Source organism: Bombina bombina, chromosome 9, assembly GCF_027579735.1.
Source record: "Bombina bombina isolate aBomBom1 chromosome 9, aBomBom1.pri, whole genome shotgun sequence".
NCBI classification, from domain to species: domain Eukaryota; kingdom Metazoa; phylum Chordata; class Amphibia; order Anura; family Bombinatoridae; genus Bombina; species Bombina bombina.
In genome coordinates this window covers 85,711,113-85,730,695 of record NC_069507.1, presented here as the reverse complement: position 1 = coordinate 85,730,695, position 19,583 = coordinate 85,711,113, and the positions used below count along the sequence as shown (strand labels likewise).

Here is a 19,583-nt window from a genome sequence, read left to right as displayed (position 1 = left end):
ATTAATAATACGCTTTATGCGGGGAGCAGGTTTTCAGTGTTTTTAGCTGTGACTGATTAGTGAATCAGTTATTATACCAGGTATAATTTAGCGCCCAATTCCTAGAAGGGTATGTAGAGCTAAAGTAGGGATTATCTAATAGAATATTAACTACTATCTCAAGACTAAGTCTGTATGCATGTGATGGCTATATCCGGGTTATAGGAGTTTATAAGGGCTGAATTGTATAATTGTAGGAGGCTATGATTACCACTTGCTTCAAAAGATGTAGGGGTATTCTCTGGAGGGAGCCAGGCCACTCACATATAACCATGTTCCAGTGCATGTGACCGAGGGATAAAACAATGAGTTAGCTGTCTCAATAGATATGTACTGTACTAGATACATAGATTAAATATAGAAACTCCCTTAGGGCATATTATAAACCTGCAGCCTGTGAGAACAGAGAACTATACAGTAAATATTAGAAGTGACACAAAAGAGCACCATTAGTAATCAAGATATAACAGTATGAGCTGTGGAATATACAATAGACCTAGCTGTCCCATTAAAACATGCCAGAAGCACCAGGCTAAGGGGACTAAGCTCCAGAATATTCTAAATTATGTCATAGATGATAGAAATAGAGTGTGCTAACAATGCATATATTAAACAAATGTGAACCCGGTTAACAGTAATATTAGCTTAAAGACCTATGTGTCCATGGGATTATTCATAAACATATGTCAGACCTAGGTAATAGTTGCTGGGTAATTTAATAATGTTGCATGCTCGTGTCTGATTTGTATCTCAGAATTAGGCCTTATATAGCGTTTAATCAAAGTGAGTAACTGAGATCTTTGATGTGGAAAGTTTCTAACAGAAAAACAGCCGTGGTCAAAATAAAGGTCCTAAACTGTCCGGGTGGACATTTGCATCCGACCTATTAGTCTTCATAAACGTCCCTTAAGGCCAGCGAGTCTCTATAAAGTCTGTGGCTGCTGTAGTCGGCCATAACGATAAGTATGTATGTTCTAATATAATGCAGCCGGGGTACGTGCACATAGATCACACACATCGTGCGAGATATCACCAGGCAGGCTGTGACACAGAACAGAAGGGGGCTCAACTCACGAATCTAAAGATGCGCTCCAGGCCATGGTGAACCTCGGCGAAAACCATCTCTTAGCCCACTCCTGTGGCCGGTGCTGCTCCCGACTTTAACATCTGCCCTGGGGTGGAGTAGACATGTGACCAGACAAGACGGCTTCTCTCGGTATCACCGAGACCTAAGGCTAGGAAAGCGGAAGCATTCACCCATCCGGGAAGCGGAGAGCTCAAGATAGGACCACAGATCAGCTTACCCGGTATAGCTCTCATGCGATCCTCCAGGTAGGTGTGCATAGCAAGTCCCGAGTCGGGCAGTGTCAGGCTGTGGCAATATCTCTCCTCACTCCGATCAGGAAGACTCTTATCTGTCCTTTCTGGGACTTTAGCTGCTTTCCGTGGGGCAGTGAGATCTGAAGTGTGTGAGAGCTGCATATCAATAGCCGCAGAGGTTCCTAATGCTTCAACGCCATCTTGTCTGCCGTATGTAGTGGGGAACAGGTCAGAAAGTTGCTTAAGCAATAAGCTCATATCCAAAAAATGATTTTCCAGGATCACATTGACCCGATCCTCAAACCACTTCAGCGCGGCATCAAGTGTCATTTGGTTGTTTTTAAGGAAGGGACCCTCCATAAGTGTTAGGAAGATGATACCTTCACTAGATCATTAGGATATTTAGGCCTCAGACCACCATGTCATTGGTATAACCCCAAACAGCTACCGATTGTAAATATGTTCTTAGCAGAGTTGACAGGCATGATCACTCTCTGTTTCTGCGAAGTTTAAAGATATAGGTTGCCAGAGAATTATGCATTCATCTATCTTAAATTATTTAGAGCAGAGGAGCTCCATGAAAACACGTCTGCTCTCTTAGTTAGATGGCTCCGCCCCCCACAATTTTTTTTAAAACATGGAGCTATCCTAATGGAGTATTTCAGCTTCTAATGATGAGAACCAGAACAAAATTATCTTGTCTTCCCATTTCTATTAAGGATCACTTTCCCTTACTATATGATAAATGGAATTTATAGGTATAAGTATCAACATATTAGAAATCAGTCAAACAAACTTTTATTCAGTCTGTGTGACTTAGCATCCATTCTTTATAAGCCAATTGATCTGGGCAAAGATAAAAAACTGAACTTAGATAAAGAAGACTCCATAAAGAAATTGCCTATAGAGTTTTTTTTAAAGTAGGACATTTTGGCCAATTAAAAAAAAAAATGCAATTAGTTCCATGTTGTCTTAATTTTCCTTCTCAGCATCTCATATGACTTTAGTCGTCAAAGAACTCTGCAAAGATATTTTCATAAATCATTCTCCAATTAGAGCTTGGCATTCACTGTTGTGAGCAATAGCAATGTCTGATTTCACCAAAACATAGGTCTTTTGAAGGCTTCTAAATACAAGGGTCACACTTTCAACTAAAAAGCAGTCCCTTGGAGAAAACTCCACAATCATTGGAATCCATATATCTATAGAATTCTGCAATCCATCGCAAAAATTTGTGACCATTTCTTTCCTAAAGGAAGTAATTTCTCTGTATCTGGAGTTATTTACCACCAGTAGAGTGATGACTTGATGCAATCTGGAATTGGAACCTTGACAGATATGTTGTTGTGTAAATTCTGATTTTACAAAAAGTATACCTGAACTTGTGCCAACATTGAAAATTTACCAGCAAATTAAAGATGACAATATTCTTGGCTGCAGAAATAATTTGGGCATTCAGAAGACAGACCAAAAACTGGAATAAGCATAAAATATCCCACAAATTGTTAATTTGGTTTGGATAAGGTTATCCAGCCATAAGGAAGATTGACAAATTATTGTCTTCCCAATTAAAATACTGTACTTCTATTAGAAATACTGTCTTCTACTAGAAACCCCGGACAGCCAAAATTAACCTCTACAAGAGGACTACCCAAATATTAAGTGTCTAGAAACAATAAACTGATACCAACATTGTTAACAAATGTATTTAGTACAGTAATTTTTATGTAAAAGAAACAATAGTCTATATAATGGACTTCAATAGGGGGCATCAATCACTGTTAATTAGAGTGTATCTAATGTTTATTTGAACACGACATGGTAAATGATAAAATATGATACTTAACAGCACTAAAAGTTTTATAATGTTTCAAACACGAATTCTGAAATAAAACAAACACAGAAGGTGTCTCATTGTGCAGGTAAATAAATTACTTCTGAGTATTATATTAACCAACAGCCAGAATACTTATTAAAGGAACACTGAACCCAATTTTTTTCTTTTTCGTGATTCATATAGAGCATGACATTTTAAGCAACGTTCTAATGTACTCCTTTTATCACATTTTCTTCATTCTCTTGGTATCTTCATTTGAAATGCAAGAATGTAAGTTTAGATGCCGGCCCATTTTTGGTAAACAACTCAGGTTGTTCTTGCCGATTTGTGGATAAATTTATCCACCTATAAAAAAGTGCTGTCCAGAGTCCTGAGCCAAAAAAAGCTTAGATTCCTTTTTTTTTTCAAATAAAGATAGCAAGAGAACGAAGAAAAATTGTGAGAGGCAGACTAGGCAATCTCAGTGTCCCAGTTTACTTAACCATTGGTTAGAGGATACACATTTCCATCTCTACTTTATCTTCCAATCTCGATTTGATTTGATTTTACGTTTATACATTTATCAATTACATTCTCACTGTGGAGGAGTTCCTGCATATTCTGGAGTCTGCCGGGCAGCTGTGAAGTCCTGGTCTGCTTTGGTTAGCAACCCTTTAGGTGCGCTCCAATTGTGAGTATTCTGATTCATCACCCTACCACTCTTTGGCTTTAGCTGTCCAATGTTTGTTTGCATCTCCCCCATATAGGATTGGAGAGCTTGCTTCAATCAAAAATCCCAGACAAGCCATTGTCAGTTTGCTGCACTACTGAGAAGTTCCAGCCTGCATATTCTGTACCTTGTCATAGATCATCACCTTTCAAGAGGAGCTGACCATTCTTATGACAAAGAGCAGCCTGCATTTGATTAATTTTCATGTGATATATTGTATGGACTTATCCTTGGACATTGAATTGTATTTTAATTTATATTAATATTTGATTCATATTAATTATAACATGAATATCTACTTTTATGAAGAGAGCGCCCCCTAGGGGTGTTCTCAATTGGTGTAATTGTCACTTTTTGGAATTTCCTACATCTATTTTATATATATATATTTTTTTACTATAATTTGTTACATTATGTAATTTGGGTAGGGTTAAAGGGACAGTCAAGTCCCAAAAAAACTTTCATGATTTAAATAAAGAATGTAATTTTAAACAAGTTCCCAATTTACTTTTATCACCAATTTTGCTTTGTTCTCTTGGTATTCTTAGTTGAAAGCTAAACCTAGGAGGTTCATATGCTAATTTCTTAGACTTTGAAGACTGCCTCTAATCTGAATGCATTTTGACCACTAGAAGGCATTATTAGTTCATGTGTTTTATATAGATAACATTGAGTTCATGCATGTGAAGTGACCTAGGAGTGAGCACTGATTGGCTAAAATGCAAGTCTGTCAAAAGAACGAAAATAAAGGGGCAGTCAGCAGATGCTTAGATACAAGGTAATTACAGAGGTAAAATATGTATTATTATTATTATTGTGTTGGTTATGCAAAAATGGGGAATGGGTAATAAAGGGATTATCTTTCTTTTTAAACTACAAAAATGATGGTGTTGACTGTCCCTTTAAGAAAATGCACATAACACATACATATTTTGTTATATGGATACAAAACTGTAAAAGAATAGGCCTGCTTTTACAATGTTATGGCCTCTATAGACCATTAAAACGTACAAATATTATTCTCACCTGCAGTACAGAATTCAATAATTTCACTCCATTCTGAAACCACATAATCGCCATCCATTTGTTTTGATGCAGTCTGGACAGCCACTGTATACTCTGTTCTAGGGCTCAGAAACCAGTGTCCACGAACGGTCATTGGTAATGGAACTGCTTTGGCCACCAACTTCGTGGGGACATCCTAGAATTTCAGAAAATATAAACAACATGAATAAAAAAATATTCTAAGTAACTTTCAGTGGTAAAATAGATTAAATTTGAATCAAAATATTTATATCAGTGTTGTAACTCTAGTTGCCTTGAACCGCAAGCATGTTAAATCCTTTTAGATTCCTTTCATTTTTTACCTCCTACTTCTGAGTCCCATAAAAGTCAGCAGCCACTGATTATTTAGATATGCTTCTCAATGAATGATATTAACAGCCTTTAAAAAATGAACAGAGTCAAAATGAAAGTTTCACACTTCAGATAGTGTGCAATTTTTAACACCTTTCCAATTCACTTGTATCATCAAATTTGCTGTGTTCACTTGGTATCCTTTGATGAAGAGTAACCCTAGGCTCATAGGAGCTCAGGAGCGTGCATGTGTGTGTAGCACTCTATGCAGCAGTGTTTGCAACAATGTATAACACATGCACACAATTCATAGAGGCCGATTTAAGAAGCTGCAACTAAACCCCTCCACCACCTCTGAGGTAGCGGATAACAATCATCCCAATCGGATACGATTGGGATGATTAACACCCCCTCCTAGCGGCCGCGAATGTGCAGTGGGCGGCATTGCACAAGCATTTCACACAAAATGCTTGTGCAATGATAAATGCCAACAACGTATGCTGTCAGTATTTATTGATGTCGGGCGGACATGATTCGCTACAGCAAATCATGGCCGCCCAACAGTTGATAAATCGGGCCCATAAACTCATTTGAGCCTACCTAGGTTTACTCTTTAACAAAGGATATCACGAGAATAAAGCAGGTTTGACAATAGAAGTAAAATGGGAAGTAGTTAAAAATTGCATGCTCTGTCTAAACTAGGGGTTTTCAAACCTCTCCTTAGGCTCCCCCTAACAGGTCAGATTTTCATGATATCTGAATTGGAGCACATGAGGAATAATCAGGTGATTAGTAAACATGGTTATTTACCTGCGCTTATCCAAGGTAATCCTGAAAATCTGGCCTGATAGGGAGGTCTGAGGACAGGTTTGAAACCCCCTGGTCTAAACCATGAAAGTTTAATTTTAACTTTAGTGTCCCTTTAAACCTGCATCTCTCTGTTAATATACAAAAAAACAGTAGTTAATGCATTAAACTAATTGATCATCTATTCCATCTATTAATGTCCCTTTAAAACATAATCATATTGATTTATAAGGGTTGGCTAAATTAGGATTAGACAACAAAACATTGATAGAATCTTAAAATCCTATTTCATATAAAAACAGGATAGAGGCCAAGGCCCCCATTTATAAAGCGACTTAAAGGGACACTGAACCCAAAATGTTTCTTTTGTGATTCAGATAGAGCATGAATTTTTAAGCAACTTTCTAATTTGCTCCTATTATCAAATTTTCTTTATTCTCTTGGTATCTTTATTTGAAATGCAAGAATCTAAGTTTAGCTGCCGGACCATTTTTGGTGAACAACCTGGGTTGTCCTTGCTGATTGGTGGAAAAAATCCATCCACCAATAAAAAAGTGCTGTCCAGACTTCTTAACCCAAAAAAAGCTTAAATGGCTTTTATTTCAAATAAAGATAGCAAGAGAACGAAGAAAAATTGATAATAGGAGTAAATTAGAAAGTTGCTTAAAATTGCATGCTCTATCTGAATCACAAAAGAAAAAAATTGGGTTCAGTGTCCCTTTAAGAAGCTTCAGGGCAGTTTCAGTTGAGTTAAAAGGACAGTCAAATCAAAATTAAACTTTCATGATTCAGATAGGGCGTGCAATTTTAAACAACTTTCCAATTTACTTTTATCATCAAATTTGCTTTGTTCCCTTGGTGGTATTTTTGAAAAGCTAAACCTAGGCAGGCTCAAACTGATTTCTAAAACCGTTGAAAACCCGCCTCTTAGCTCAGATCATTTTGACATTTTTTCACAGTTAGACAGCACTAGTTCATGTGTGTCATATAGATAACATTGTACTCACTCCCGTGGAGTTATTTAGGAGTCTGTACTGATTGGCTACACTGCATGTCTGTTAAAAGCACATAGATAAGGGGCAGTCTGCAGAGGCATAGATACAAGGTAATCACAGAGCTAAAAAGTATATTAATATAACTGTGTTGGTTATACAAAACTGGGGAATGGGTAATAAAGGGATTATCTATCTTTTTAAACAATAACAATTCTGGTGTAGACTGTCCCTTTAAGAAGTAGGGGTTCTACAGAATGACTGACAAGCCTGATGCTTAGGCGGAGGCCGCTCATTGAGAACCTTGTCCACACACAGCTTCATAAATGGGGGCCAAAGTGTCAACATATATGAAAAGATTTGGTAAAGCTGTTTATTTTGAAGCTAACAGGAAGTGGAGGTTTATGCAAAAGTAGGCCTTAAAGGGATATGAAACTCAAACATTTGCTTTTGTGATTCAGATATAGCATTCAATTTAAAAGACATTTCCAATTTACTTCTATTATCAAATTTGCTTTGTTCCCATGATATTCTTTGTTGAAGAGATACCTATCTAGGTGTCTGGAGCACTACATGACAGGAAATAGTGCTGCCATATAGTGCTCTGGCAAATAAATAACATTCTTGCAAAATTTGCTGCGATACACGTGCATGAGATACCAAGAGAACGAAGAAAATCTGTTAAAAGAAGTAAATTAAAAAGTTATTTAAAATTGAAAGCTCTATCTGAATTATGAAAGAAAAAATGTAGGTTTCATTTCTCTTTAAGGAAAAAAAATACTTTAATATATTTTAAAGTGCTCCCTCTTCGGTCAAAATAAAATAAAATATATAACTGCCCCTTTAATTGGGTACATTTTCTAAAAAGAATAGAATAGAATCATTTACTCGTCAAGTATAAAAAAAGAAAATATACATGGGGTTAAACACATAGTAAAAGCACAGCTGAGGACATGCAGAGTGCTGCTGGTCCCGAGCAAACCACCGCTGATCCAATCAGCAACGCTCGCCGCACGACTGAGTTCTGTAACTAGTGCTGCTGATTGGATCAGCAGCACTTTCCGCTCTAGACCATTATAACACATTGATTAATCTAAAAATGCAGTTAGCTCTTTAGAAGTTATAAATGTATTTCCCTTAAATAAGAGAACATTATTAGCAGAATTCAGTAGCTTCCCTCTAGATGAATAAAATCATAACAATAACAGGGTGATTCAGCTAAACCAGATGGAGGTGGTTGCACATCTGTCAAAGGAAGATAATTCCTATGTGTGTTACAAATCTAAGCAGTATGTTAATCCTCTACAGTACTGCATTGATTTTACGGAATTATCTGTTAATTTACTTCCAAAAGGAAATATATTCAGCTTACTTATAGGCAGCAATTTTAAACTTGGACAAAAAAGCAAACATATTATAAAACTGTTAGCAAATGCAATTATATGTGGTAAAACGACTGTCGTATATATTATTATTTAGATAATCTTGGTTTACCTGTTTTGTGTGAAATTAGTTTTTGTAGAAAATAAATGTATGCAAATACATACAAATGTGTCCTAAACAGACCCTTAGGGGAATATTTATCAAAGGTCTGGCAATATGCTCTCCGTATTCAGCATTGCACCAGCAGCTCTTGTCAGCTGCTGGTGCAACGCCGCCCCCTGCAGATTTGCGGCCAATTGGCTGCCAGCAGGGAGGTGTCAATCAACCCGATCATACTCGATCGGGTTGATTTTCGGCGATGTCTGCCTGTGCTAACCTGAAGTACACAAAAAAGTCGAAAAGATAGAATATCACAATTAACATATTCCCCCAAAGAAGTCAATGGAGCAAAAAAGTGGAAAAACACCCCGATTGCATATAATTTCAAGTGCGCTAACCCGACAGGAAAATATGAATATTTCATATTCCAATGTTCACAGTATATATATATATATATATATATATATATATATATATATATATATATATATATATATATATATATATATATATATATATATATATATATAGATAGATATATAGATATATATATAAGATATATATATAGATGATTATATATTAGTATAGATATATACAGATATATATAAGAATATCTGTAATATAACATATTCCCCTATGTGCAGAACATTGGAATGTGAAATATTTACAGTAAATACAGAGTATAACACTTTATTAAATATGAATATTGCATAAATATTTGTTTTCATGTTTTTATCTTCTTGACTACAAAGGGCTCCAATGCACTTATATATATGTGTATCTATGTATAAATATGTGTTTATATGTTTATATATGTCTGTAAATACATATAAACACATATAAATACACATATACACATATAAATACACATATACACATATAAATACATATATACACATATAAATACATATATACACATATAAATACACATATACACATATAAATACATATATACACACATATAAATACATATATACACATATAAATACACATATACACATATAAATACATATATACACATATAAATACATATATACACATATAAATACATATATACACATATAAATACACATATACACATATAAATACATATATACACACATATAAATACATATATACACATATAAATACACATATACACATATAAATACATATATACACATATAAATACACATATACACATATAAATACATATATACACATATAAATACATATATACACATTGAAAGATTATATTATACATCTAATCTGTTATATTACTAATGTGTGTGTATGTACAGATTACGTGATAAAGACTATGTTTTTTGTATTTAGTATTGCAATTATGCCATTCATAATTTATAATTTTTTAATTTATTTAATTTTTGATACTACCAAAGACTATGTAGTTACACTCAGAATGATGTGCACATATCCACAGAGGATTAAACTAAAAATGAAGCAAACTCTAAGTTTTAAACTCATTTTTAGTTTAAAACTTAGAGTTTGCTTCATTTTTAGTTTAATCCTCTGTGGAGATGTGCACATCATTCTGAGTGTAACTACATAGTCTTTGGTAGTATCAAAAATTAAATAAATTAAAAAATTAAAAAATTATAAATTATGAATGGCGTAATTGCAATACTAAATACAAAAAACATAGTCTTTATCACGTAATCTGTACATACACACACATTAGTAATATAACAGATTAGATGTATAATATAATCTTTCAATGTATCGAATGTAAGTATGCAAGCATGAGTGTTTAAATATAAATGTATCCTTGTATATAACCCCTTGCTGTACTGAGCTATAAAAAAGCAAAATGTTGCTACAAAGTATCAAAGCCGTTTTGAATGACAGATCTCTCTACCAATGACATTCATTACCAGTGCGGCCAAATTCCTATAAATCAGCACAGCCACTGACGTGACGTCAGCACCCGGAAGAAGCTCCATGCTGCTGTATTGAAAGGAGTGAAACGAGCTTTAAGACTCGTCGGTTTGCAGCACTTCGTCAGAGGACCCTTTGCCTGACTGTGGTCTACCCCTTGTCTCATCTGGAAATACTCAGTGGCTCAGGAGCTACAATTCAGGGTAGAGCAACCGCGTGAAAAAGACAGGTATTCTCATGAACTGTTATCTATTTGCACTTTACACATGCCTGTGAAAAAGACGCGGCGAGGGTAAGCTCCCCTTGACTCCTGATGTCCTCACGCTACTATGTACATTTAGACACGAAGGGGTAAGACTGTATCCACTTGGTCCGTGCATCTTTAAGGACACGCACTATACTTTGGATTACAATTATATATTACCTATACATGCAAAGTGATGAACATTTGCCTATTTTTGTATACTGGTGCACCAGTCCCCTGCACGGCCAATTCGACATTTTTATGCATCTTCTATATCCCTGTATGTATGTGATTGTATGTTTGGATGTATGCACTTATTTAGTGTAACTTTATTAAATCTATTTGTATTTCAAGAATTCGCCCTAGTCTCTTATTTATTTCATACAGTTGTGCTCTCTTTTGCCTAGACTTTTAGTTACCTGTATTTTAGGTTTCTACTCTCCTTTTTACGTTGTTAGATATTCACTTTTCTAGGATGCACCTGTATTTTTTATTGACTAATTAAGAGTGCTACTCACCCTGTTTTTCTTGTGTCTATATGTATTTATATGTTATTTTTTTATTATTTTTTTTAAAAACGTTTTTATTGAAAATTTCACAATAACAGAGGCATAAAAGAAATTGACATCAAAAGTTGCATCAATATATGGTAGACAATGTATAACAATCTTAGTAACAATTCGCATTTTAAGTATTATCCATAAGCAGGTCTGTTATGACAGTAAAGAGTAATCATTAGAACTACTGTCCTTGCTACTTGGTATATATAAGTCAATTGTTGGAAGATACAAAAATATATTATTATTGAACAATACTTTATATGTTATTTTTAAAGTGTTTTGTGATACTTTTTTTGTTTTGCAAAACAGTTAAAGGGACTGTAAACCTTGAACGTTTTTAACATTAAACTTAAAATATATATTTTGTTATAATTTGCAGTCCTACCATGCATAGCAAAAGCGCAGTGGAAGCGTTTAAAAATCCGATACTTACCCAAAAACGCATCTTCTTCTGTCCGCCTACGAATTACATTTTTTTTTCAATACTTACCGTCATTGCCCCTGCAGCCAACAGCCGAGTGAACGTCCATCTTCTCAAAGTTTGACAGCACGCATTCCCTATCCACTTGCGCATGCATATTAAACTCAGTCTTAAAGGGACATGAAACCCAATTTTTTTATTGCATGAATTAGAAAGAGCATACAATTATAAACAACTTTCTAATTTACTTCTATTATCTAATTTGCTTCATTCTCTTGATATGCTTTGCTGAAAAGCATATCTAGATATGCTTAGTAGCTGCTGATTGGTAGCTGCACATAGATGCCTCCTGTGATTGGCTCACCATGTGCATTGCTATTTCTTAATTAAAGGATATCTAAAGAATTAAGCAAATTAGATAATAGAAGTAAATTGGAATGTTGTTTAAAAATGTATTCTCTACCTTAATCATGAAATATTTTTTTGGGTATAGTGTCCTTTCTCTTGTTAAGTGTATCCAGTCCACGGATCATCCATTACTTATGGGATATTAACTCCTCCCCAACAGGAAGTGCAAGAGGATTCACCCAGCAGAGCTGCTATATAGCTCCTCCCCTAACTGCCATTACCAGTCATTCTCTTGCACCCAACGAATAGATAGGATGTGTGAGAGGACTGTGGTGATTATACTTAGTTTCATACCTTCAATCAAAAGTTTGTTATTTTATAATAGCACCGGAGTGTGTTATTCCTTCTCTGGTAGAATTTGAAGAAGAATCTACCTGAGTTTTTCTATGATTTTAGCCGGAGTAGTTAAGATCATATTGCTGTTTCTCGGCCATCTGAGGAGAGGTAAACTTCAGATCAGGGGACAGCGGGCAGATTAATCTGCAAAGAGGTATGTAGCAGCTTATTATTTTCTGACAATGGAATTGATGAGAAAATTCTGCCATACCGATATAATGTAAACTCAGCCTTAAATGCAGTAGCAGCAACTGGTATCAGGCTGTCATGTATGTATATTTTACACTTCAGTATTCTGGGGAATGGCACTTCACTGGAATTATACTGTATGCATAAAACTTTAGCCTAATTTGCAGGGACTAGCAACAGGCTTTTTAATAACACTCAATTTAATTTATGACAGTTTACTGATCTCTCTCACTGTTATGTGTGAGGGGGAGGGACCTTTTTTGGTGCTTTTGCTACGCATCAAAAAATTCAGTCAGAAGTTTATTGTCTTCCCTGCATGATCCGGTTCATCTCTACAGAACTCAGGGGTCTTCAAAACTTGTTTTGAGGGAGGTAATCACTCACAGCAGAGCTGTGAGATTGTAGTTGACTGTGATAAAAAAACGTTTATTTCTGTATTTTTTTTTTTTTCTGCTATCAGGGTTAGTTATCCTTTGCTAATGGGAGCAATCCTTTGCTAAAATTGTGTTTTTTACAAAGATTTGATGCTATAACTTTTCAGTTTATTAATTTTCAACTGTCATAACTTTTTCTGTGCTTCTTATAGGCACAGTACGTTTTCATATTATAGTAAATTACTTGAAAAGTATTTTCAAGTTGCTAGTTTATTTGCTAGTGTGTTAAACATGTCTGATTCAGAGGAAGATATCTGTGCTATATGTGCTAAAGCCAAAGTGGAGCCCAATAGAAATTTATGTACTAACTGTATTGATGCTACTTTAAATAAAAGTCAATCTGTACAAATTGAACATATTTCACCAAACAACGAGGGGAGAGTTATGCCGACTAACTCGCCTCACGTGTCAGTACCTGCATCTCCCGCTCGGGAGGTGCGTGATATTGTAGCGCCGAGTACATCTGGGCGGCCATTACAAATCACATTACAGGATATGGCTACTGTTATGACTGAAGTTTTGGCTAAATTACCAGAACTAAGAGGTAAGCGTGATCACTCTGGGGTGAGAACAGAGTGCGCTGATAATATTAGGGCCATGTCAGACACTGCGTCACAATTTGCAGAACATGAGGACGGAGAGCTTCATTCTGCGGGTGACGGTTCTGATCCAAACAAACTGGATTCAGATATTTCAAATTTTAAATTTAAGCTGGAAAACCTCTGTGTATTACTAGGGGAGGTGTTAGCGGCTCTGAATGATTGTAACACAGTTGCAATACCAGAGAAAATGTGTAGGTTGGATAAATATTTTGCGGTACCGGCGAGTACTGACGTTTTTCCTATACCTAAGAGACTTACTGAAATTGTTACTAAGGAGTGGGATAGACCCGGTGTGCCGTTCTCACCCCCTCCGATATTTAGAAAGATGTTTCCAATAGACGCCACTACACCGGACTTATGGCAAACGGTCCCTAAGGTGGAGGGAGCAGTTTCTACTTTAGCTAAGCGTACCACTATCCCGGTGGAGGATAGCTGTGCCTTTTCAGATCCAATGGATAAAAAGTTAGAGGGTTACCTTAAGAAAATGTTTGTTCAACAAGGTTTTATATTGCAACCTCTTGCATGCATTGCGCCTGTCACGGCTGCAGCAGCATTTTGGTTTGAGTCTCTGGAAGAGACACTTGAATCAGCTCCATTAGATGAGATTACACACAAGCTTAAAGCCCTTAAGTTAGCTAACTCATTTATTTCAGATGCCGTAGTACATTTAACTAAACTAACGGCTAAGAATTCCGGATTCGCCATTCAGGCACTCAGAGCACTGTGGCTAAAATCCTGGTCAGCTGACGTTACTTCTAAATCTAAATTGCTTAATATACCTTTCAAAGGGCAGACCTTATTCGGGCCCGGGTTGAAAGAAATTATCGCTGACATTACAGGAGGTAAAGGCCATGCCCTTCCTCAAGACAGAGCCAAACATAAGGCTAGACAGTCTAACTTTCGTAATTTCAAAGCAGGAGCAGCATCAACTTCCTCTGCACCAAAACAAGAAGGAGCTGTTGCTCGCTACAGACAAGGCTGGAGACCTAACCAGTCCTGGAACAAGGGCAAGCAGGCCAGGAAACCTGCTGCTGCCCCTAAGACATCATGAATCGAGGGCCCCCGATCCGGGAACGGATCTAGTGGGGGGCAGACTTTCTCTCTTCGCCCAGGCTTGGGCAAGAGATGTCCAGGATCCCTGGGCGTTAGAGATCATATCTCAGGGATACCTTCTAGACTTCAAATTCTCTCTCCCAAGAGGGAGATTTCATCTGTCAAGGTTGTCAACAAACCAAATAAAGAAAGAGGCGTTTCTACGCTGCGTACAAGATCTTTTATTAATGGGAGTGATCCATCCGGTTCCGCGGTCGGAACAAGGACAAGGGTTTTACTCAAATCTGTTTGTGGTTCCCAAAAAAGAGGGAACTTTCAGGCCAATCTTGGATTTAAAGATCCTAAACAAATTCCTAAGAGTTCCATCGTTCAAAATGGAAACTATTCGGACAATTTTACCCATGATCCAAAAGGGTCAGTACATGACCACAGTGGATTTAAAGGATGCTTACCTTCACATACCGATTCACAAAGATCATTACCGGTATCTAAGGTTTGCCTTTCTAGACAGGCATTACCAGTTTGTAGCTCTTCCATTCGGATTGGCTACGGCTCCGAGAATCTTCACAAAGGTTCTGGGTGCTCTTCTGGCGGTACTAAGACCGCGAGGAATTGCGGTAGCTCCGTACCTAGACGACATTCTGATACAAGCTTCAAGCTTTCAAACTGCCAAGTCTCATACAGAGTTAGTACTGGCATTTCTAAGGTCGCATGGATGGAAGGTGAACGAAAAGAAGAGTTCTCTCTTTCCACTCACAAGAGTTCCCTTCTTGGGGACTCTTATAGATTCTGTAGAAATGAAGATTTATCTGACAGAAGACAGGTTAACAAAGCTTCAAAATGCATGCCGTGTCCTTCATTCCATTCAACACCCGTCAGTAGCTCAATGCATGGAGGTGATCGGCTTAATGGTAGCAGCAATGGACATAGTACCCTTTGCACGTCTACATCTCAGACCGCTGCAATTGTGCATGCTAAGTCAGTGGAATGGGGATTACTCAGACTTGTCCCCTACTCTGAATCTGGATCAAGAGACCAGAAATTCTCTTCTATGGTGGCTTTCTCAGCCACATCTGTCCAGGGGGATGCCATTCAGCAGGCCGGACTGGACAATTGTAACAACAGACGCCAGCCTACTAGGTTGGGGCGCTGTCTGGAATTCTCTGAAGGCTCAGGGACAATGGAATCAGGAGGAGAGTCTCCTACCAATAAACATTCTGGAATTGAGAGCAGTTCTCAATGCCCTTCTGGCTTGGCCCCAGTTAACAACTCGGGGGTTCATCAGGTTTCAGTCGGACAACATCACGACTGTAGCTTACATCAACCATCAGGGAGGGACAAGAAGCTCCCTAGCAATGATGGAAGTATCAAAGATAATTCGCTGGGCAGAGTCTCACTCTTGCCACCTGTCAGCAATCCACATCCCGGGAGTGGAGAACTGGGAGGCGGATTTCTTAAGTCGTCAGACTTTTCATCCGGGGGAGTGGGAACTTCATCCGGAGGTCTTTGCCCAAATACTTCGACGTTGGGGCAAACCAGAGATAGATCTCATGGCGTCTCGACAGAACGCCAAGCTTCCTCGTTACGGGTCCAGATCCAGGGATCCGGGAGCGGTTCTGATAGATGCTTTGACAGCACCTTGGACCTTCGGGATGGCTTATGTGTTTCCACCCTTCCCGATGCTTCCTCGATTGATTGCCAGAATCAAACAGGAGAGAGCATCAGTGATTCTAATAACGCCTGCATGGCCACGCAGGACTTGGTATGCAGATCTAGTGGACATGTCATCCTGTCCACCTTGGTCGCTACCTCTGAAACAGGACCTTCTGATCCAGGGTCCCTTCAAACATCAAAATCTAATTTCTCTGAAGCTGACTGCTTGGAAATTGAACGCTTGATTTTATCAAAACGTGGTTTTTCTGAGTCAGTTATTGATACCTTAATACAGGCTAGGAAGCCTGTTACCAGAAAGATTTACCATAAGATATGGCGCAAATACTTATATTGGTGCGAATCCAAGAGTTACTCATGGAGTAAGGTTAGGATTCCGAGGATATTGTCTTTTCTACAAGAAGGTTTAGAAAAGGGTTTATCCGCTAGTTCCTTAAAGGGACAGATTTCAGCTCTGTCCATTCTTTTACACAAACGTCTGTCAGAAGTTCCGGACGTTCAAGCTTTTTGTCAGGCTTTAGCTAGGATCAAGCCTGTGTTTAAAACTGTTGCTCCACCATGGAGTTTGAACTTAGTTCTTAATGTTTTACAGGGGGTTCCGTTTGAACCCCTTCATTCCATTGATATCAAGTTGTTATCTTGGAAAGTTCTGTTTTTAATGGCGATTTCCTCGGCTCGAAGAGTCTCTGAGTTATCTGCCTTACATTGTGATTCTCCTTATCTGATTTTTCATTCAGACAAGGTAGTTCTGCGTACTAAACCTGGGTTCCTACCTAAGGTGGTCACTAACAGGAATATCAATCAAGAGATTGTGGTTACATCTTTGTGTCCTAATCCTTATTCGAAAAAGGAACGTCTGCTACACAATCTAGATGTAGTCCGTGCCCTGAAATTTTATCTACAGGCAACTAAGGATTTTCGACAAACGTCTTCCCTGTTTGTCGTTTATTCTGGTCAGAGGAGAGGTCAAAAAGCTTCGGCTACCTCTCTCTCCTTTTGGCTTCGTAGCATAATACGGTTAGCCTATGAGACTGCTGGACAGCAGCCTCCTGAAAGAATTACAGCACATTCTACTAGAGCTGTGGCTTCCACTTGGGCCTTTAAGAATGAGGCTTCTGTTGAACAGATTTGCAAGGCTGCAACTTGGTCTTCTCTTCATACTTTTTCCAAATTTTACAAATTTGACACTTTTGCTTCTTCGGAGGCTGTTTTTTTGGGAGAAAGGTTCTTCAGGCAGTGGTTCCTTCCGTATAAAGAGCCTGCCTGTCCCTCCCGTCATCCGTGTACTTTAGCTTTGGTATTGGTATCCCATAAGTAATGGATGATCCGTGGACTGGATACACTTAACAAGAGAAAACATAATTTATGCTTACCTGATAAATTTATTTCTCTTGTAGTGTATCCAGTCCACGGCCCGCCCTGTCACTTTAAGGCAGGTAATTTTTCCATTAAACTACAGTCACCACTGTACCCTATGGTTTTCCTTTCTCTGCATGTTTTCGGTCGAATGACTGGTAATGGCAGTTAGGGGAGGAGCTATATAGCAGCTCTGCTGGGTGAATCCTCTTGCACTTCCTGTTGGGGAGGAGTTAATATCCCATAAGTAATGGATGATCCGTGGACTGGATACACTACAAGAGAAATAAATTTATCAGGTAAGCATAAATTATGTTTTTAAGTCCGTATTAACAGAATCTCAATGCTTCATCGTACATAGAGATTCTGTGTGTCTGATTGAGCAGTGAGTCACGCCTGTAGACGAACGAGCAACTCAAAAAGTATTTAGTAAAAGTGGCATTATTTTTAATATTAAGTCGATTATACTTTAAGCAATATTTAAAATATTATTAACCCCTTTTTTTCTATAGTAAATGTTTTTTATATTATATATACTATATTATTTATTCATATTATATATACTATATTATTTATATTTGCTCGTTATGGTCTAAAGGGGGCAATTTTAGTATCGATAGTTTGTGATTACTTAGCAAATAAGCAGTACATCGCAATGCGGTTAGCATCTTGATCCACTGCTTATATTGTAAAGCTCAGTGGTGGCAGTGCGCATGCGCAAATGAAGTGTAAATGCACGCTCCGGGTCAGAAAAGGGGCATAAGGAATGTAAGGCTTGACGTAATGGCCTTGCAGCACTGTCAAAGAAAAAAAATATCTCCGGCTGCATGGGCGGATAGTGCATTGACAAACAAGGTACTTTATACAAATGATTATAACTCGCTTCCGTAGCGCTTATACTCTGCAAAATGACTTAAAAATATTTAACATATAATCACTAACATGATTAATGTCATTCGATGGTTAAGGTTTACAGTCCCTTTAACCAGAGCTCTTAGCTATTCCGACTCATGTTAACTTCAATTGTGCTCAAGCAATAGCGTTTACTTTCAATGAGCGTTACATCTGACACACGCAAACACACGCCATAAACCCCTTTAAGTTTCACGCATAACTGTTAACTTTCCACTCGTAATCTGGCCCTGAATTGGGTGCAAGATAACATTTCCAAAAAACAATTAATCCAACCATTTTCTTTCAGTAAGAGTCTACTAAAGAGTCGGTGGGTTAAATGTAGATAGTGAGCACACTCATCTGAAATCTTGATTGATTAATCTGATTAACCAATTATGATTGGAAAAAAAATATATAGGAGGGGCCCTACTAAGAAGAAGGTCAGTATGAAGATGATTTTGGATTTATTTAAAGAGACATAAAACAATTTGAGCTAGATTATAACTGGAGCCCAATTAATGATGCATGGTGCATTATCTTGAGCTTGGACCCATACTAAGAATAGCACACAATCTGGTATTAAAAGTAGATGGTAAAAAAAGGTTTGATGGAGAATCCCAACTCCGCCAAATTATTTTTAGAATGCCTTATACTTTTTAAGGATAGCAGACAAAGCACTATTAGTGCTCAGATCACAAACGGGGAGTTAATTGCTGCACTTAAGAAATGTGTTTTTGGAGACCTGACTTAAAGGGATATGAAATCCCCCAAAAAATGCATACATGATTTAGATAAAACATACTATTTTCAACAACTTTCTAATTTACGTCTATTATCAATTTTTCTTCATTCTTTTGATATCCTTTGTTGAAAACCATACCTAGGTAGCCTCGGGAGCTGGAAGCGAGCTGTTGATTGGTGGCTGCTGATATATACCGATTATCAATGGCTTACTGATGTGTTCAGTTAGCTCTCAGTACTGCATTGCTGCTCCTTCA

General features: G+C 37.5%; 1 protein-coding gene across 2 annotated transcripts in view; it reads right to left on the bottom strand.

Moving 5' to 3' along the window:
• PHYHIPL (phytanoyl-CoA 2-hydroxylase interacting protein like) overlaps window positions 1-19,583 on the bottom strand; it is a 352,334-nt gene that overhangs the window by 33,395 nt on the left and 299,356 nt on the right. For both annotated transcript variants that reach the window (XM_053692241.1, XM_053692242.1), the window contains exon 3: window positions 4,932-5,106. In XM_053692241.1, coding sequence (XP_053548216.1) covers window positions 4,932-5,106 — 175 coding nt within the window. The remainder of the gene's footprint in view (window positions 1-4,931; window positions 5,107-19,583) is intronic.